General features: G+C 41.0%; 1 protein-coding gene across 1 annotated transcript in view; it reads left to right on the top strand.

Annotated features, from left to right (window-relative positions):
- Positions 1–22671, top strand: part of spire2 (spire-type actin nucleation factor 2) — a 96868-nt gene that overhangs the window by 53226 nt on the left and 20971 nt on the right. The window contains exons 4-9 of the mRNA XM_039656759.2: positions 7215–7295; positions 7417–7581; positions 7818–7904; positions 9495–9615; positions 9754–9920; positions 10136–10337. Of these exons, the coding sequence (XP_039512693.2) occupies positions 7215–7295; positions 7417–7581; positions 7818–7904; positions 9495–9615; positions 9754–9920; positions 10136–10337 (823 nt within the window). The remainder of the gene's footprint in view (positions 1–7214; positions 7296–7416; positions 7582–7817; positions 7905–9494; positions 9616–9753; positions 9921–10135; positions 10338–22671) is intronic.

The raw sequence follows: 22671 nt of genomic DNA, 5'->3' as shown, positions 1-22671 counted from the left end.
CCAGCTTAAAGACTCCAGACTTGACTCAGACTCCAGTAATAAAGAATCCAGACTTGACTCAGACTCGAGCTTAAAGACTTCAGACTTGACTCCAACGCCAGTTTAAAGACTGCAGACTTGACTCAGACTCAAGTAATAAAAAAATCCAGACTTGACTCAGACTCCAGCTTAAAGACTCCAGACTTGACTCAGACTCCAGCAATAAAGACTCCAGAATTGATTTAGACTCTAGTGATAAAGAATCCAGACTTGACTCAGACTCCAGTGATAAAGACTTCAGACTTAACTCAGACTTCAGTAATAAAGACTCCAGACTTGACTCAGACTCCAGCAATAAAGACTCCAGAATTGATTTAGACTCTAGTGATAAAGAATCCAGACTTGACTCAGACTCCAGTGATAAAGACTTCAGACTTGACTCAGACTCCAGTAATGAAGACTCCAGACTTGACTCAGACTGCAGTAATGAAGACTTCAGACTTGACTCAGACTCCAGTGATAAAGACTTCAGACTTGACTTAGACTTCAGTGATAAAGAATCCAGACTTGACTCAGACTCCAGTGATAAAGACTTCAGACTTGATTCAGACTCCAGTAATGAAGACTCCAGACTTGACTTAGACTCCAGCGATAAAGAATCCAGACTTGACTCAGACTCCAGTGATAAAGACTTCAGACTTGACTCAGACTCCAGTAATGAAGACTCCAGACTTGACTTAGACTCCAGCGATAAAGACTCCAGACTTGACTCAGACTTCTGTGATAAAAAATCCAGACTTGACTCAGACTCCAGTGATAAAGACTTCAGACTTGACTCAGACTTCAGTGATAAAGAATCCAGACTTGACTCAGACTCCAGTGATAAAGACTTCAGACTTGACTCAGACTCCAGTAATGAAGACTCCAGACTTGACTTAGACTCCAGCGATAAAGACTCCAGACTTGACTCAGACTCAAGTAATAAAAACATCCAGACTTGACTCAGACTCCAGCTTAAAGACTCTAGACTTGACTCAGACTCCAGTAATAAAAAATCCAGACTTGACTCAGACTCAAATTAAATACTTCAGACTTGACTCCAACGCCAGTTTAAAGACTCCAGACTTGACTCAGACTCAAGTAATAAAAAAATCCAGACTTGACTCAGACTCCAGTGATAAAGAATCCAGACTTCAATGAGACTCCAGTGATAAAGAATTCAGACTTAACTCAGACTTCAGTGATAAAGAATCCAGACTTGACTCAGACTCCAGTGATAAAGCATCCAGACTTGACTCCGACTCCAGTAATGAAGACTCCAGACTTGACTCAGACTCCAGCAATAAAGACTCCAGAATCGATTCAAACTCTAGTGATAAAGAATCCAGACTTGACTCAGACTCCAGTGATAAAGACTTCAGACTTGACTCAGACTTCAGTGATAAAGAATCCAGACTTGACTCAGACTCCAGTGATAAAGACTTCAGACTTGACTCAGACTCCAGTAATGAAGACTCCAGACTTGACTTAGACTCCAGCGATAAAGACTCCAGACTTGACTCAGACTTCAGTGATAAAAAATCCAGACTTGACTCAGACTCCAGTGATAAAGACTTCAGACTTGACTCAGACTCCAGTTATGAAGACTCCAGATTTGACTCAGACTCCAGTAATGAAGACTTCAGACTTGACTCAGACTCCAGTAATAAAGACTTCAGACTTGACTCAGACTCCAGTAATGAAGACTCCAGACTTGACTCAGACTCCAGCGATAAAGACTCCAGACTTGACTCAGACTTCAGTGATAAAAAATCCAGACTTGACTCAGACTCCAGGGATAAAGACTTCAGACTTGACTCAGACTCCAGTAATGAAGACTCCAGACTTGACTCAGACTCCAGTAATGAAGACTTCAGACTTGAATCAGACTCCAGTGATAAAGACTTCAGACTTGACTCAGACTTGAGTGATAAAGAATCCAGACTTGACTCAGACTCCAGTGATAAAGACTTCAGTCTTGACTCAGACTCCAGTAATGAAGACTCCAGACTTGACTCAGACTCCAGCGATAAAGATTCCAGACTTGACTCAGACTCCATTAAAGCCTTGTTCACACTACATTATTTTAAAGCGTCGGGCTGAACTGTGTGGTTCACACTACATGGCTTGCTCTCAGTGAAATCAGGAGTGTTCAAGTTGTTGAGCTGTTCACACCACACAACACAACGTGATTGATCCACAACAGGAGGTAACTCACTACACGAGTCGACAACGCACTACATATAGATACTGTACAACCACAATCGGATGATAAGAGCAAATCATTTGTGACTTTAATGAGAGCTCTTTCAGTACTATGGTATGGTCTAAATCCTGAAAATAATCAAATAAATAACGAGTTGACAACAACTCTGTCATCCAACAATTCTATCTTGTCTACAAACCACGTTTTGTTACGAAAACCACGCAATAAAACAAACCAAAAATGACGCGAAACAGCACGTGCGGCAATACCCAGTGAAGAAGAGAACACAACACAGCAATATGGACATCAGACAGAGACTAGTGCTGCACACCGTTTGCGCGGCGATGTCCTCTGAGAAAAAAATGCAAAAAAAATAAAAACTAAGATTTACCCGGTGTCCTCAACCCATGCGTTGCTATGATTGGCTGTAATTATGACATCACTGAGGTTGAGTCGCGCGATGGCTCTGGGTATCCAGCAGGCTAGATATTTTTCTGGGCTCTGTGACGCATCTACGAGGCGTCTGCGAGCGTTTTCGCTGCGTTGTTGACTCTTTCATACTAACAGATTGGCAATCGTTCATCCTCCTCTAATCTCCCGCAATTTGCATGCAATAACACCCTGACCTGTCGGCGAGCTCAATGATTTGCAAATCGGGCTTAAATTGGGCTTAAAATACTGTAGTGTGAACTTGGCTTAATGAAGACTCCAGACTTGACTCAGACTCTAGTGATAAAGAATCCAGACTTGACTCAGACTCCAGCGATAAAGACTTCAGACTTGACTCAGACTCCAGTAATGAAGACTCCAGACTTGACTCAGACTCCAGTGATAAAGACTCCAGACTTGACTCAGACTCCAGCAATAAAAACTCCAGACTTGACTCAGACTCTAGTGATAAAGACTCCAGACTTGACTCAGACTCTAGTGATAAAGACTCCAGACTTGACTCAGACTCCAGCAATATAGACTCCAGACTTGACTCAGACTCTAGTGATAAAGACTCCAGACTTGACTCAGACTCCAGCAATAAAGACTCCAGACTTGACTCAGATTCTAGTGATAAAGACTCCAGACTTGACTCAGACTCTAGTGATAAAGACTCCAGACTTGACTCAGACTCCAGTAATGAAGAATCCAGACTTGACTCAGACTCCAGTAATGAAGACTCCAGACTTGACTCAGACTCCAGTAATGAAGACTTCAGACTTGACTCAGACTCCAGTGATAAAGACTTCAGACTTGACTCAGACTTCAGTGATAAAGAATCCAGACTTGACTCAGACTCCAGTGATAAAGACTTTAGTCTTGACTCAGACTCCAGTAATGAAGACTCCAGACTTGACTCAGACTCCAGCGATAAAGACTCCAGACTTGACTCAGACTCCAGTAAAGCCTTGTTCACACTACATTATTTTAAAGCGTCGGGCTGAACTGTGTGGTTCACACTACATGACTTGCTCTCAGTGAAATCAGGAGTGTTCAAGTTGTTGAGCTGTTCACACAACACAACGTGATTGATCCACAACAGGAGGTAACTCACTACACGAGTCGACAACGCACTACATATAGATACTGTACAACCACAATCGGATGATAAGAGCAAATCATTTGTGACTTTAATGAGAGCTCTTTCAGGACTATGGTATGGTCTAAATCCTGAAAATAATCAAATAAATAACGAGTTGACAACAACTCTGTCATCCAACAATTCTATCTTGTCTACAAACCACGTTTTGTTACGAAAACCACGCAATAAAACAAACCAAAAATGACGCGAAACAGCACGTGCGGCAATACCCAGTGAAGAAGAGAACACAACACAGCAATATGGACATCAGGCAGAAACTGCACACCGTTTGCGCGGCGATGTCCTCTGAGAAAAAAATGCAAAAAAAATAAAAACTAAGATTTACCCGGTGTCCTCAACCCATGCGTTGCTATGATTGGCTGTAATTATGACATCACTGAGGTTGAGTCGCGCGATGGCTCTGGGTATCCAGCAGGCTAGATATTTTTCTGGGCTCTGTGACGCATCTACGAGGCGTCTGCGAGCGTTTTCGCTGCATTGTTGACTCTTTCATACTAACAGATTGGCAATCGTTCATCCTCCTCTAATCCCCCGCAATTTGCATGCAATAACACCCTGACCTGTCGGCGAGCTCAATGATTTGCAAGTCGGGCTTAAATTGGGCTTAAAATACTGTAGTGTGAACTTGGCTTAATGAAGACTCCAGACTTGACTCAGACTCTAGTGATAAAGAATCCAGACTTGACTCAGACTACAGCGATAAAGACTTCAGACTTGACTCAGACTCCAGTAATGAAGACTCCAGACTTGACTCAGACTCCAGCAATAAAAACTCCAGACTTGACTCAGACTCTAGTGATAAAGACTCCAGACTTGACTCAGACTCCAGCAATATAGACTCCAGACTTGACTCAGACTCTAGTGATAAAGACTCCAGACTTGACTCAGACTCCAGCAATAAAGACTCCAGACTTGACTCAGACTCTAGTGATAAAGACTCCAGTCTTAACTCAGACTCTAGTGATAAAGACTCCAGACTTGACTCAGACTCCAGTAAAGCCTAGTTCACACTACATGATTTTAAAATGTTGGGCTGAACTGTGCAGTTCACATTACATGACTTGCTCTCAGTGAAATCATGAGTGTTCAAGTTGTTTAGCTGTTCACACCACACAACACAACGTGATTGATCCACAACAGGAGGTAACTCACTACACGAGTCGACAACGCACTGCATAGAGATACAACCACAATCGGATGATAAGAGCATATCATTTGTGACTCAATGAGAGCTGTTTCAGTACTATAATACGGTCTAAATCCTGAAAATAATCAACCAAATAACGAGTTGACAACAACACGATTCTATCTGGTCTAGAAACCATGTTTTGTCACGAAAAACCACGCAATAAAACGAACCAGAAATGACGCGAAACTGCAGAGAAGAACACAACACGCGAATATGGACGTCAGACAGAAACTAGTGCTGCACACTGTTTGCTCGACGATCTGCTCTGAGAAAAAAAAATGCAAAAAAGAAAAAGTAAGATTTACCTGGTGTCCTCAACCCATGCGTTGCGATGATTGGCTGTACTCATGACATCACTGAGATTGAGTCGCGCGACTGCGCGAGATATCTAGCATGCTAGATATTTTTCTGAGCTCGGTGACCTGTCTGCGAGCTGTCTGCGAGCTGTCTTTGATGCGTTGTTGGCTCTTTCACACTAACTGATTGGCGAGCGTTAATCGTCCGCTAATCGCCCGCGATTTGCACGCGATAACACCCTGACTTGTCGGCGACTCAACGATTTGCAAATCGGGCTTAAATCGGGCTTAAAATCACGTAGTGTGAACTAGGCTTAATGAAGACTCCAGACTTGACTCAGACTCTAGTGATAAAGACTCCAGACTTGGCTCAGACTCCAGTAAAGCCTTGTTCACACTACATGATTTTAAAACGTCGGGCTGAACTGTGCGGTTCACACTACATGACTTGCTCTCAGTGAAATCAGGAGTGTTCAAGTTGTTGAGCTGTTCACACCCCACAACACAACGTGATTGATCCACAACAGGATCAGGCTAGATATTTTTCTGGGCTCGGCGACACGTCTGCGAGGCTTTAACACCCTGACCTGTCGGCGACCTCAACGATTTGCAAATCGGGCTTAAATCGGGCTTAAAATCCTGTAGTGTGAACTTGGCTTAATGAAGACTCCAGACTTGACTCAGACTCCAGTAATGAAGACTCCAGACTTGACTCAGACTCCAGCGATAAAGACTCCAGACTTGACTCAGACTCCAGTAATGAAGACTCCAGACTTGACTCAGACTCCAGTGATAAAGAATCCAGGCTTGACTCAGACTCCAGTGATAAAGACTTCAGACTTGACTCAGACTCCAGTGATAAAGAATCCAGGCTTGACTCAGACTCTAGTGATAAAGAATCCAGGCTTGACTCAGACTCCAGTGATAAAGACTTCAGACTTGACTCAGACTCCAGTGATAAAGAATCCAGACTTGACTCAGACTCTAGTGATAAAGAATCCAGGCTTGACTCAGACTCCAGTGATAAAGACTTCAGACTTGACTCAGACTCCAGTAATGAAGACTCCAGACTTGACTCAGACTCCAGTGATAAAGACTTCAGACTTGACTCTGACTGCAGCTTAAAGACATTAGACTTGACACGGATTCCAGATTAAAGACTCCAGACTTGACTCAGACTCCAGTGATAACGACTGCAGACTTGACTCAGATGTGTGAACACATCTGCTATACTTATACTAATAGAGATATTAAACACATTTTAAATCTTAATATTAAGAATTGTGCATTGTGCAAGAAAGAAGTACTTAAAAATAAAGTGTCATTATATTGATATCAGTAAGTCTCAAGCGATATGTCAGTCAAAAAGTCCTAGCTTGCTAGGGAGACCGCAGCTTCACTACGTCTGCCCACAACTCTCGAGGAAGGGGGCAGACCAAAGCAATGCTGTCCCACCACCCGAACACCTGGCCACAAGCTCTCATGTGTAACCTTACCAAAGGAAGCATAGAATAAGCTTCCTGTCCTCAGGACTTGAAGAGGCCTCAGGAGACAGCCATGCTCTACTCAACCTAAGAAAAACTCAAAAGTGCTTCTGGTCTCATAGCAGCATGATTTATTTGAACTGCGGGAATTATCAAAATATGAAATATTTGATAAAAATATCAGAAATATCAGAAACACTATACTAAGATTAAGGTTATGTTTTAGGGGGTAATCTTTGTTGCAGTGTTGAGCAGCCAATCAGCCCTGTGATTGAAATGCGTTTAGAATTGGCGGGGTTTGTTCTTAACAGTCTTAAGGATAAAAAACATGCTTTTACGTCACATAACATAGTTTGTGTGAGAATTTAATATTCAAAGCTTTATACCCTCATCTCTTATGTCCTGATAAGTATCTGATCTTTTTCTGTAGATGCTGAAGAAGATCAGAACAGAGGAACCACATGAGGAGAATACCACCACTGAGCTTGATGCTCTTCAAAACACTGACTGGGTAAAAGACGTTGAAATGGTTGTTTAATTTACTCATATTTGTCTTTGTGATGTCCTGCAGTGTATGAGCTATGGTTCATGTAATAATGAAAACTGTGTGTGTTTGTCTTTTGTTCATTTAGACTCGGCTGTGGGTGCAGCTGATGAAGGAGTTGAGGCAGGGTGTGAAGCTCAAGAAGGTGGAGGAACAGCCGTTTAACCCTCTTCCCACGGAGTTCAGCCTCACGCCCTTTGAGATGCTCATGCAAGATATTCGTTCACGCAAATATAAACTTCGCAAAGTTGTAGTGAGTCCATTCTATAGCTTACTCATGCTGAGGGGAGTGAGGTTGCTGTAGTAAGCACATTTTAAGTGGTTTATCTCTGAATTAATCTTATCCTAACTCGGTAAGTCGACTACATTATGTGTGAGATTATGGCTTCGGAAAGACTTTTCAGCTGATGCAGCATGACAGTGATTAACCATTGTTTTTATATTTGAGACTTACTATAATATCATGAATCTATGCCTCTTCTTTTGCAGGTAGATGGAAATATTCCCACGTGTGTTAAACGAAATGCTCATGAGCTGATTTTGGATTTTATCAGATCAAGACCCCCTCTTAAACCAGTTAGTCGCTGATAATTATCTTGTATTATGAATACTTAATGTGCAATAACACCATGTCCTAACCAGACACAATACAAATACAATTTCTTACTAACACTAACACTTTCTAAGACTTTTTAATTAACTTTACTTACATTTCTTACAACTTAATTGTAAAAATCTATAGTAATCTGTACTATTCACATACTATTCCATGATTACTCAGAAAACCCAAGTTCAGAATAATTGATTAATTTGAGTGCCATTTTGTCAAGCAAAAAAAAAAAAAAAAAAATTAACTTATTTCCTCTGCTAATCTTTCTCTAGTTGCTCTTTCTCTTTTCCCAAAGTCATCTTGAGTATTTAATTGTCAAAACAACTGAAAAACTGAGAGAACCACATAAGCGGACTTAATAAATTTATGTTGATTTTTCAAAAAAAAATTTGGTTTGTAGTGTTCTCTAAGGTTGGGCACTTGGAACTTAATTTATACTATTGTAATTTTCCTCCTATTGATGCAGCGATGAAACAAGGAATCACAGTTATTTGGTTTATATTATTGATCTGTATAGTTTTATTTTCATGTTATCACTGTGAAGCTGCTTTGTTTACAATCTGTATTGTAAAAAGCGCTATATAAATAAAGGTGACTTGACTTCCCAAATAGCAAACTGACATTGAATCAACGTGGAAACGACGTCTCTCATGACATTGAAACAACGTTGATTTTGCTCATCGAATTAACGTTGAACCAACGTCAGACGCGGCATTCTTCAAAGCTAAATGAAAATCGAAAATTGGTTTGCTTTCATAACGTTGAAACAAAGCGTTGATTTCAAGTTGATTTTCCGTTAGTTTTGAAAGAATGACGCGTCTGACGTTGGTTCAACGTTAATTCGATGAGCAAAACAATTTTAGATCAACGTTGTTTCGATGTCATATTTCCACGTTGATTCAATGTCAGTTTGCTATCTGGGTTGACTTATATGTCAAGAGTATGTCACGATTTCCGTTTTCATGGTAACTGCGACTTATGATTGGTTGATCTCTCTTCATGATTATGGGTAGTGGTGTTTTTAACTCTGAATTTTTAATGTTGATTTGGTCCCGTTTTATATATCATTTTTATAGATGTCTCTAACTACTATTTATATATTAACAATGCGATTAAATGCAGGTACTTTAAATGTAAGTACAATGTAACAACATGAATGTAAGTATGTATTTGTAATTTGCATCAAATGCTGTATTTTAATGTAGGCAGAGACACTTAAATATAAAAACAAAATCGAAAGCATTTTTGCTTCTAGTTACAACAAGACAAACTATTTGTCACTGAAAATGTATCACATTGTGCCAGGTTTGGACACAGTGTAAAACTTAACAAGTATTTTTAAAGTGCCAAGTACTTTATTGTGAGATTAATTGTTTTTAGGGAACTATTGTGTTTGATTTATGATTTATATATGATTTATATTAATTATCTTAGTCAGTATTGCGTTCACAGCTCTCTCTGAAGAAGAGAAAGAAAGAGTGGTCAGAGAAAGAGACAGAAAACCATCAGCAATACGAACGGACGGTTTTGTTTGAAGACTTTCCTGACTTCCGCAGGTTTCTGAGCGCTGTTTGCCTCCTGCACCCCAGCGACCGCAGTCGCTCCATGATCGAGTCCTGGCTGAGATCAGGCAGGACCACAAACTGAAACCTGTGGAGCCACACAGTACCAAGAGATGTATGTTAATCTCGAATCACACCAAAACAATACAAGTTTTTAGAAACAGCTGCCTTACAATATCCTCCTTGACATCTGTAGTTCTATTCAATTATGTGTTACGTAGATCACTCAAAGCAATGTTTTGTCACTCTTCAGCATTTGGCTCATTACCATGTCTGGTACACACCTGCCAATGTGACATCAAATCCACTTCCTGCATTGACCTGTCAGTCGCAGGAGCAGCGTACCGGCCACCGTCCCGCATTCGCGTTCTGCTAAAAGCTCCAACACTGGCAGAAATGGAGGAGATGAATATATTTGAGGTAAGATATTTCAGTGCAGTCAGCATTTCTTTTATGATCTTGCTCTTTCCTTTGGGGCAACAATGGTCATGGAGAAAATGTAGACTTTTAAGGAAGAGTTGCATTCTTTAACCAGCATAATTCACATTTCAGAAGAATTTCAGAAGCTGATTTGTTGGAAAACTCTGGTTGATCTCTAGATTTAAATAATTAAGCCTCTATGTTTTTTTATGAAGGATGAAGAATCTCCAGATGGTATGGATATCAGGCGGGTGGAGAGCTCTCCTACACCTCTGAAGAGAGATCGCTCCTTCTCTGAACACGACCTGGATGAGCTCAGAGGGGAAATGATGTCATCCCGCTCAGAACCCCCTCTGAGAGGAGAGAGACCTCGATCACACACGCTGACGGGGGTCAGACCACCACACATCTATCAAGGTCAGACCTGGGTAAACATCTGTAAGACAGAAAAGTTGCTCAGCAAATTTAACGAATAGATAATTATATTTTTCTGTCAACATCAAACTTGAACACATACAGTACATTTACACTAAATACAACTAATAATGCGTAAAAACACAGCATTTATTTTATTTAAGGACCCCCTCCGGTGGTGAAAATCAAGTTGTTTAAATGTCTATGTGGTGTTTTTAATATGCTTTAAAACAAATTATGTGCAAATTCATAAGTCAACAGCATTGCTGAGTATTTTCTCCTTAAAACTGCAGTGAACCAAAGACAGTTTCAAGAAACATGGTTTGAAATCGTTGCTATTTCTTACGTCACAAACTACCTTGTAACCAATTAGGTCAACGTAGTGGGTGATTTATGTTAGGTGATTATACAATTATGTATATGATGTATATTACGATGTTATGATGAACTATATGCAATTCTGACGCTTGACGTTCTGAGTAGTTCAAAGTGTTTCTAAGGATGTTGATTTTTAGAAGGCATCTGTCCGACTCTGAGCAGAGGAACATGGTTTGAAATGGTCAGTAATGTGTCCGACGTTGTAGAGCGTCAAATTTAAAATGCATTACCTTTCTGATGGACTACATCGACTTGTAGACGACCCTGTATGAGTGAGGCGGGGCTCGTTTGCATATTCACGGATCCACATAAATAAAGCAAGTTACATTCAAGTTATTTTAAGGCTTGATTAAAAAAAAATCACAGGAAAAAAATTGAAATATGCTATTTTGATAATCAATGATGAGTTTTTTTAAAGGGATTGATTGACTTCAGGGGGATTTTAACTTAATAACAGTATTCCATAAATCATATTAGTGAACACTTATGTGCAATAAACGTGGTTTTGAATCAGTTAATTGGAATGAACCCTGTGAACAAACTGATTTGCGAAAGCTGGTATCTGCAAAGCTGAACTACGTTGAAAACATCTTGACGATACTTTTTGCTCTACAATGTAAATTACACACACCCTATCACCATTCTGTTCAGTTTAGTTTCACATTCATGGACTTTCAGTTTGTTTTTATTTGTCATGTGTATTCTTTGTTCAGATTCCCGCCACTCATTTGTCTCCTTTGTTATCATTAGTTCATATGTGTCAGCTGTATGTGATGAATTATCCTCGTTTTTGTTCCTTCACCTGCACTTCTTGTTTGGTATTGTTTGTGTCTGCATGCTGTTTCGCATTTTTTTAATTTTTTTAATTTATCCTTTATTTTACCAGGATAGTCCCATTGAGATAAAAATCTCTTCTTCCAGGGAGTCCCAAAATGGCAGCACAAAAAAGTTTCACATATAATACAATACAGACATAAAACGTTCTTGGTTACTGACGTAACCTCGGTTCTCTCTAGAAGAGGGAATGAGTACTGCGTAATATCTTACGCTAGGGGAAACACCTCTTTCCTCGAGATATTGAAGCCAAATAATTATCCTTAATTTTGTAGTAATGTAAAATGCGTTGCGGCAGTATGCAGGCAAGGCGGCTTAGCGTGCCTTTTGGCTGTCCTATGGCAACTGCAGCAGCCTATCGAGAGCAGCCCTTTGGTGACGGTCCAATGCACCCACTGCGGCACATTCCCGCCGAATCATGCCGCCTTCACACTGGCAGTTGAAATCAGCTCCGTAATACGCAATACGTTCCCAACGGACGTCGTACTACACAGTGAAAGCGTCTGACGCGGGTAGAACAAAAATGGCGGAGAGATTATAGTTTGATTCTGTCAGTTCTGTATGATCTCTCTGATGAGGGTTATGCTGCGTGAGGAAAGTTGCTGAGGACGTTGACATGTCAGGTCGGCTAAAAAAATGTGATATAGTGGTCAATAGTTCAATATCTACCTTCAATTTAATTGTATTAACTGCCCTTATAAACATTAGAAAGTCATGAAAATAAAAAATGACATCACAACTTATCGTTATAAAATCATTATTTATTTTATTAAAAGTTAATAATTCAGGTTTGTTTATCAGTACCATAGCAACGCTCAACTTCCGCTGGAATTGTCGGATAGGAACCGTCCGTAGCTTTTCGCACGAGTTCAAATTTTTGAACGCATCCGGATGACCAACGGACACGGTTTTCTTTGCACCGCACTCGGTCGGACCCGTTTCGGACCCATTCGCATGCGGTCTGCGAATCTCCATAGGAAATGAATGACTTCCGGTCGTTTCGCAGCCGCATCGGAGCTGAGTGTGAAGTCGGCGTCAGGCGTGGCCTAGCCCTATAAATATACCTTGATGGGCTGATATCACTGTTTTTTCATCACCGAAGCGAACCAGAGCGCGTTGCAGGAACGGCAAGATACGCAGTACTCGTTCCCTCTTCTAGAGAGAACTGAGGTTACATTAGTAATCGAGTACATTCTCTTATGAGAGGTTCTCTAATACTGCGTGTGGCAAAGTGTGTTTGGGCAGCTCTACTATGTATGGATGGATTTGATACTATCTCCAACTACGCCACCTGAGGAATTTCACCGCAAAACTTTTAACAGCCTCTACTCAGAAGGCACACGCAGATCCTAATCATGGATGAATCAGAGACAATGGTAGTCGTACAAAAGTTTATTCATTTTTAAGACACAATAATTTAAAAAGGTGTTGACCAGCAATCACTCTCATCAATTTGTTAAATCCTATCGTTGGCAGCAGAGGAACCTGGGCTTACCAACAGGGGCAGTCTCAAGATATCACCCTTAGAAAAAATCACTCTTTTCACGGTGCACACACACCCACAAGCACACACTCAGCAACTCATGTCAGAGAAGACCACGACACACAGTGAGGATGCCACCACCAAAAGATCACTCGTCTGACCCCCGGCCCCGGGTGCCCAGGTCCTGCCGACAAATGAAGAGAAGACAGTAAGAGAGAGCCTTGATATGCACAGAAAACAAAATACAACAAATTAATATAATCCCCAGAAGGGACCAACCATTTGGTCACCATCCAGTCATCACAATCAAAAACGCAAAAAAACAAAACAAAAGATAAACTCAAATTAAATAAAATCACTAAAGGAAATAATCCAAAAAATTCAGCAGTTTGACTCAAGCAAACAGTGTTTGCAAGCAACACATTAATTCAAACAGATTCAAAACATACTCGAACATGGAAATCAATGAAAGAAATAAAACACTAAGCATATCACACTTCCTTACTGAGCCTAAGGCCAGAAAGTTCACTTTAAAATTAAAGTCATGAGAAACGTTTCAGTCCCGTGCTAGACACGGGGAAATCAGTGGAAACAGAAGAGCAGTCGTTGATGAAGCAGGACGTTGGAGCAATCAGCACTTTAGGATGAGGCACAGCACGTAATACAGCACAGCACTGCTATTTCCCTTAACGCGTCCCTAAAAACAAACAGAAGATGTTACACTGCGATTCATTCACCCTTGGCTTCACGTGCGGTGCGAGTAATATACTTACAGCAAAACATGCTGTCTCCGGATCACATCGCAAACTATGTGGTGGATAGAGCCAATTTTCTCCGACAAAACTCATTGGCCGGAACGCAGATAGGTCGTACACTACGTGAATCATACAGATTAGTCAAATTCCCATTCAAAGTGACCCAAAAGCACTGTTTCTCTCAACTGTCTCAATTGTCCACACCTGACTCTACGGGAAGCACCCACACTGAGACATCACAGCCATTAGGCCATGTCCACACTAATACGTTTTCGTTTGAAAACGAATATTTTTCTCTCCGTTTTGGCCTTCCATCCACACTGAGACGCTGTTTTAAGTCAACAAAAACGTATCGTTTGGAAAACGCTCTCCGAAGTGGATAAATTTGAAAACGCCGTTTTCGCGTTGTAGTGTGAACAGTGAAACCGGAGGTATTTCAAAACGATGACGTAAGTTTAGTCATGTGATCCATGTAGTACCAATAGATATTCATGTTTATCGGTAGGCCTATTTTGCCTGTTATGTGTTATTCATTTTTACACTATTGCTAAAATATGTTACTTTCTATGTTACTTAATATGTGCTATTCTTCATAGCACTACAAAGATGACAGATATTGTACTTACATTTGCTGTCCTGCGGCAAAACAGGAGAGCATTTGCGTTTTAGACCAAACATAGGGTGACTGAATGTGACCTGGACGCATCAGTGATGGTGAGATATTTTGCTAAATAAAATTATCCTGTTATTGTGTGATAACATTATTATCTCAGTGAGCTTTTGTGAAGTTTCAAGCATGCGCAGGAAAGTGAATTTAGAAGTTTCTCATCCACACTGAAACGTCGGAAAACGGCTGAAAACGCTAGTGTGGACGGAGAACCTTTTTTAAACGAAAACCCCGTTTTCAAATGTATCCGGATTAATGTGGACGTAGCCTTAGATGACAGCTTCAGCGCTGTTTACGGGCAACCAACTCAACAGTGCACTCCAGCCAGGAAAGCAGCAGGGCGCGAGGGTGACGTCACGGCACCAGAAAATGAACTGGTAGTTCACCAGTTGTTCACTGGTAGTTCACCAGATGACACATCAATGAACTGCTAGTTTGTGCTCTTATACGCAACAGGTGACAGGCCATTGGCCAAACCACAAACAAGTAGGAAGGGTCATATCGTACGCTAGGGGAACACTATGTAAAATGCCGTGCGTGCAGGGATCCAACACCAAAGTCCCAAGGGGCAAGTGCCCGGGGCTCATATAGTGCATAATTACCATGAACTCACAGAGAGTCTGAGAAGAGAGGCTAGCAGCATCCTTCTCAATAAGTTAGCAACCAAAAGGGGGCTAATTGTTGTAACAGTGTCACACACAGCCAGGGTGAAGAGAGAACTTCGGCCTGAACTGAGTAACAGTATGGGCATTGTTTTTCCCTTGGGAAAAAGCTTCATCGGTCAGCGAGCAGTGCTCAAGCGAGTGCAGTACTCTGTGCCAAAGCTACGGGGCAGATGATACCTGATTTTAAACCGACAGCAGTTTAGCCTTTAAGGCGGGAACTTCTAGGTTATAAACCCTTATAAATGTAGACTGGGAGGCCCAGCCTGCCGCCATACAGATATCTTGTAAGGGTATCAGAGGCCATGCCTCTGGTGGAGTGCGCTCTAACACCTAAAGGGCATTCAAGTCCCTTTGTAGTGTATGCCAGTGCTATGACATCGACTATCCATCTGGATAGGGTCTGTTTCGAGGCGGCTAGGCCCTTGGCCCGACCACTGAACAAAACAAAGGACTGCTCAGTCTGTATGAAAACAGATGAGCGAGATACACACCCTGAGGCTATAAACTGAGGCCTATGTTTTCTTCCTCATTATTAACCGGTAAGGCAGACAGGGAGATACTTGGGCCCTGAACGGTGTGTTGAGGGATTTAGGCACGTTTCCGTGTCTTGGTTTGAGTATAACCTTTGAGTCATTAGGCCCAAATTCTAGACACGTCGCGCTCACTTAGAGCGCTTGTAGATCCCCTATGTGCTTTACTGACGCAAGAGCCATGAGAAACACTGTTTTGAACGACAGGTGTTTCATATCCGATATCTTCATCGGCTTGAATGGGGCTCCTTTCAAGGCTTCTAGAACCATGGAAAGGTCCCACATGGGGATAGAGGGGGGTCTGGGAGGATTCAACCTCTTAGCTCCCTTTAGGAAACGAATGACCAGATAATTTTTCCCCAGTGACAGGCCAGACGCAGGTTTTGTAAACGCTGCAATGGCCGCCACATAGACTTTGAGCACGGACGGGGACCTGCCTTATCCAGTAGCTCTTGAAGAAAGGACAGCACTTCCGTTAACCCGCTTTTTGTGGGTAGAAAACCTCTGGTTTTGCACCAGCTGACAAACACTGACCACGTTGAGGAATAGAGACCTCTGGTAGACAGTGCTCTGGCCTGCGTGATGGTATTTAGCACTCCCTCGGGGAGGTTCGCGGGTACCCGTTGATGGCTAACATGAACGAACAGACGCATAACGTTGCAACTATATTGTTATTTTTATGGCATAATTACCTGCAGCACCAGCACCAACTATTGTATACACAACACTAGTTCAAATTCGCCAAATGAACGTCCTCGTCGTGCAAACATTTTATCGTCGCCGGCTGGATAGGAGGAGAAGACTGCAAGTTGACTTCTTATTATATCAACAGACCATACTTTAATTAAAAACCTCGTCTCCTCATCTCCCCATGTGCAACACAGCTAATTTCTCCCGCCACCTTCTGTTTTTTCGGCTTTTTGGGATCCACCAGAACTTCCTGTAAAAGGTCGGAAAGTCCGAACCATACATAAATGCTTTCACACTATAAACTAACCAAACCTTTTTTCAGTTTGATCCGGACCGAGACTACCTCTTTTCGTCTGACCAAATTTCATCTGTTTGGTCCGGACCGTGGTCCGGGGGAGGTTTCACACATACAATTTTGATTCGGACCAAACTGAAAAGTCAGAAAGTCCGGACCAAACAGGGTTGGTGTGAAAGGGCCCTTAATATAAACTGCAACTCCACCACCTTTTTTTGTGCGGTCTGATCTAAAAACATCATCCCTCGATATATATTATGGTTTTGGGAATTGACTTATTTAGCCATGTCTCCGATAGAACAATAATGTCAGAATTTGTTGTGTCAGCCCATATTCTTATTAAGTCTATTTTGTTTACCAGACTGTGCAAATTAAAAAAAAAAAAATGCAAACATTACTAGACTTAAACTCAGCAGGAGTTTGAAGCTGTGCAAGTTCTGGGCCTGGATTAGGTATATTAGGAGCAGAAGAAAGACTAACCAGCTTCTCCATGTTGGGCCGGGTGTCGAGCTGTCCCTACAGATGGACGACACATAGGGAGACAGCTTTCCATTTCCATAGGCCCACAGGCATCGCAGACCTCTCGGTTCATCCCTCAGAAAAAGAGACGCCTGACCAACAGGGTACTTTTCAAACATCCAAGGCCTGATAGGATTTCCACCAGCCGGCTCCAGGGAAGTCACAGCACTCCGAATAACCCATAGAAGCGACGCAGATGTATCTCTCTCCTCATTAGCATTAGCATTAAGCATGCCATCCATAGGGATCCACAGTATCAAGCAGCTGAGCAGGTAAATAAGTATAGAAACCCTAATTTTGGCAATGGATTAGGGATAGATTGAAAATGTAAATAAAGAATCCAACGTAAGTCTTAAAAACAGTCTTTGATATCCTTTTAAACTAACGTTAGAAAAAAAAAGTTCAACGTTTTTCAAATCGACAACACAAACACATTACATACAGGCAGCCATTTTGGAAGCGACATTTGGAGTGATGGATGCATGTTGGCTGTTTAGATTATAATAATAAACCTTGACCACCCGGTCAGACGAGTGATCTTTTGGTGGTGGCATCCTCACTGTGTGTCGTGGTCTTCTCTAATAGAGTGCCGAAGTGATGACGTCACATTGTAGGACAACTCGGAAGCTAGCGGCGCATGGGTTCCCTTGGTCGAAAAGCAATGCATTTTCCCCATAGACTTTTGGAAAATCGCAAAAAATTAGATCTGTGTTTAACAAAGGGTTGTGACCCTTACACGTTTTGTCTAGCAAGATAATCTTTACAAGTTAATCCAAAATTTATACATTTTGAAGCCTATATAAAGATTTAAAAAAACACAATCGGACACAATAAAGTTTAAAAAACCAAAAGCAGGTTATAACTGCGTGTTTTATGTCATAAATCAAAACGCAAAAATATTTAGAGGCTTTGTTCACCACAGACCTTATTTCAGGTGATTTAGCAAAAACCCATTCAAAAATCCCATAGGCTTTAGAGCGAGGGAACCGTAGTGCTAAAATGCTAACTCACTTCCGTGTTTTGGCCTACAGAGTGACGTCGTAACTTCGGCACTCTATAAACCTTTTGTGCTATATTATTATCTTCATCTTTATTGAAACTAAACGTTAACACACCCATATAAAAAAGTGAATTTAGAAGCTGTAATTTTTATTTTATAAAACATTTTTTTTTTCAAATAACTAACTAGATAAGAACGTTTTGGGTGTGAGTATGTGCAGTTTACGTTTGTGGTAAGGTTCAGAGTGGGGCAAGGAAGAAGAGGGGTGTCGGCTTACTAGGACTCTTATTTTATTTTTGCTTCTAGCACTCTTCAAAACAAAGTAAAATATGGGTGCTGAGCGTAGCCACATCAAATTAAATCAATAATGCTTTCAGTGTTCGTCGGTTTAACTCAGCAGTTCCTCTCTGCTCCAGCTGCACTTGCAAGTCCCATTCTGTCTCGCTCCCGTTCCTCATTTCCTGTTGGTTTTTATCCTGTCACTCCACCCCAATTACTGAAACAAGAGACAGGTTTTTATCATTTGATCTTGACCTACTTACGTTGCAGACCTCGCTAAAGCCCCCTGCCACATCCCCCACCGCCCGACTCAGGTCGGGAGCCATTCGGCCTGCAAGAGAACCATCTAAAAAAATAGAGTGAACACAGAAATGTTCAGGAGCTGGTTTTCAAACTCGGCCCCGTGAGGGTAACACTTTACAATATGGGTGTACTAATATGCATTAATTCATACCTTACTGATGCACAGAAAATCATGTGTTAAAGTATGAATCATGAAGAACTTGAACCAAATCATTAATGATTACTGCATCAGCAACTAATAAAGATTCTATATGATCAGTGTTGGGAGTAACGCATTACAAAAGTAATACATTACAGTAACATATTACTTTTTGCTGTAACGCAGTAGTGTAAGGCATTACTAATCAATTTTCAGTAATATTTTACTCGTTACATGATCAGTGAGGCTTGTATTACAGTTGTATTACAGTGTATTGTCTGCTTTTACTTCTTAAAGGCAACAGACTATGTGAAAGTTTTAAAGCAGTCTTTTAGTGCCAGTTCAGTGCGGTCACGTCTGTAACATTGTTTTTTCCTCATAAATGCGAACACGAAAACTAAAATAAAATGAATATTTTAAGTTCTATGGAGACTGCAGAGCCAGCCCTTCCTCGTCCGATTTGCGCAGTGTAATTCACAGAATTACAAAAAATATATTTTGCCTCCTATTTTTTTGTCACGCATGAATGTGCGTCTTTTCCCTAATATTAAAAATAAAACATAGACTGATATTTGTCTAATGTCTGCAGTCCTTTAAGGAAGTAGCCTATATACGTTTCAATACATGTATTTTCTGAGAATTTTTATTTCAAGTTTTGACTGCAAATGTCATGTCCATAATGCTGGACTTCCCCAATTTTAAATAATTTATCCTCAACTAGTTTTGTGGTGTAGGTCTACGTATTTTATAATGTTAACTTCAAATAATACTAATAGCCTAATTTAAAGATAAGGCAGCATTGGATATGGACGCAAGGAGAATAACGCTGGAGTTGGAAGAGGTGTGTCGCGATTCTGTAGGTTCGTGGATCTGAGTCGTGTGGCGAATCGCGATTTCGGTTTCATATTGCATATCGTTACAGCCCAAAAGTTAAGTTCTACTTAGTTATTTTGGTGAAAGTAACTCAAAAGTAATACATGAGTAATGTAACGCATTACAATTCTGAGACAGTAATATTGTAAGGTAATGAATTACTTTTAAATAACAGTAACAAGTAATACCTAATGTATTACAGTTTGGAAGTAACTTGCACAACACTGTATATGATTGATAGATTATGTAACATGAATTTCTATTAGTTAAATGTGTCATAATGTATTAATTCCTTAATAACATATTAGATTACGTTTATTTATCCTCGCGGAAAATTGTTCTGCACGTACGCCTGATACATATATACAAAGACAATTTTACATGACAGAATACAACATTCCCTCACCCCAACCACCCCCCTCCCTCATCCCCACCACACCCCTACACATATCAGGACAGAAGACTCAAAGAAACCTAATTAAAGTGCTATTTAAAGTGCTAAGTAGTGCTATGTAAAGTGCAGTCCTACAGGTAACTTCTTGTTCATCAAAGTGATGCTAGTTGGAATAAATGATTTACTGGCTCGATTTGTCTGGAAATAAGGTAACCTAAACCTTCTCCCTGATGGCAACAGCTCGTATGCCCGGTGTAAGGGATGTGACGTATCTTTATTAATAGCTATACCTTTCTTCAACACTCTTCTTTCACAGGTAATAGCCATACTGTCTAGTTTATGCCCCGCAACCTTACTGGCCAGGTTAACTATCTTGCTCAATCTATTTTTGTTGGTCACTGACAAAGAGAAATACCATGCAATGCAACAGAAAAGTAGCATGCTCTCCACAGATGAGTGATAAAAAAGTAACATCATATCTCTGTCCACTCTAAACTGTCCCAGTCTCCGCATTAAGTACAGTCTCTGCAGCCCCTTTTTATAGATGGTGTCGGTATTACTATTCCACTGCAACTTATTATCTATTATTGTGCCTAAGTACTTGTGCTCTGCAACAATAGCCACATCCTCTAGATCTATAACCAAGCACTGGTGTGGCTGGCTCCCAGTTCTATAATCTATTATAATTTCCTTTGTTTTCTTTATGTTTAGAAGAAGACAGCTGGACCTGCACCAGTCTGTGAATGAATTCACCCAGGCCCTATAATTGGTCTCATCACAATTCTGTATTAACCCCACTATTGCAGTATCATCTGCAAATTTTATTGTGAGATGCTCAGATGTATTACTTCTACACTCGTTGATGTAAAGAGTGAACAATACTGGTGAGAGGACACTGCCTTGTGGGGATCCTGTGTTGGTCATAATCTGAGAGGACACAACTTCATTTACCCTGACACACTGTGTTCTCTCCGTTAGAAAGGACTCAACCCACCTGATTATATTAGGATTTACCCCTAACTGCCCCAGCCTCTCCATCATAATGTGAGGCCTGATGGTATTAAAGGCAGAGGAGAAATCTATAAAGAGAACCCGGGCATATCGTTTGGGCTTATCCAGATGGCAATAGATATTATGAAGCATATACAGGGGTTGGACAATGAAACTGAAACACTGGCCAATGTTGGAGGTTTCACATCTATATGCCTGGCGGCCAATCTTCAGAGTGAAGCACGGGTGGATCAGTGATGGTTTGAGCTCCAATATCATGACAATCCTGATTGTATTTGATGGACACGACACTGCCGAAGACTACCAAACCCTTCTGGAGGATCATGAGCACCTGATGCTCAAACCGTGTATCAGCATGATCATGCACCAACACACACAGCAAGACTTGTGAAAGAAGGGTTTGATGAAGATGAAAGTGACGTTGAACATCTCCCATGGTCTGCACAGTCACCAGATCTGAATATTATTGAGGTGTTTTGGAGGAGCGAGTCCACCAGCATCATATAGTGACCTGGACACTGTTCTGGAAGAGGAACGGCTCATAATCCCTCTGGTCACTGTGAAGGACTTCTATCTGTCAATTGGTGCTGTATTTGGATGCAAAATGAGGCCCTCACCATTCTAACAAATTATTGTGTTGTGAAACCAGGTGTTTCAGTTTCATTGTCCAACCCCTGTACAGAAGTGCGTCATCTGTACTACGCTTATTCCTATAGGCAAACTGTAAAGGGTCGATAATCATTTAAATCAGCTGGTCTTGCTACCTTGGGTACTGGTACAATGAGCGAGGACTTCCAGGCTTTAGGAATGTAGTGTGTCTAATGACTCTTGAAAAAGCTGGCAGAAGATTAAGCTAAGTTGTTCACTACACTTCTGCAGAACCCTTCCACTTATTTGGTCAGGGCCTGGAGCTTTTCATTTTTAGCCTGTCTCCCTGTTCAAAAGCTACTCTTTTCCTTTGCAGTGCGACTCGAGAATATTGTATTAACAAATAATGTTATTGAATGTGCTAATTACCACAATTGGTCAAAGCTATATGTACTTCAACTTCCAGTTGTCTGCTTTAATGAATCATTAACTAATGATTTGCAAATGTATCATTCTGTTATGACTTTACCTGTTACGGCACATGACCAATTGTTAAGTAATATGTCATTTATTTATTACGAGTTTTGACAGTTGCACATGCAATGAATGTAATGTCAGAGAATGTGTGTGAAGGATGAGTAAGTTGGGCTGCACACAAATATCAGCACACCAGAATCTGAACTACTGACCACTGTTATACCTTGTTTAAATTGGACGCGAGTATTATCATGTCATGCCACTATAACTATCTAAACTGGACATGACACACCATCGTAAGTCCATTTGTCCTTCATAACAGAAGTAGTGCAAGAGCTTGAAGTATGTCAGAAATAGAGCATGGCATCAGTTTACTGTTGGGGTTGTGTTGTGTAGAGTCGTGCCGCATCCAGCCAGCATCACTATCTAGTCTTGACACAATGTTTATTTTTATATC

Source organism: Pimephales promelas, chromosome 25 (genome assembly GCF_988280905.1).
Source record: "Pimephales promelas chromosome 25, fPimPro1.hap1.1, whole genome shotgun sequence".
Taxonomy (NCBI): Eukaryota; Metazoa; Chordata; class Actinopteri; order Cypriniformes; family Leuciscidae; genus Pimephales; species Pimephales promelas.
The sequence above is the reverse complement of the archived record's forward strand: the minus strand, read 5'-3'. Positions and strand labels throughout refer to the sequence as shown.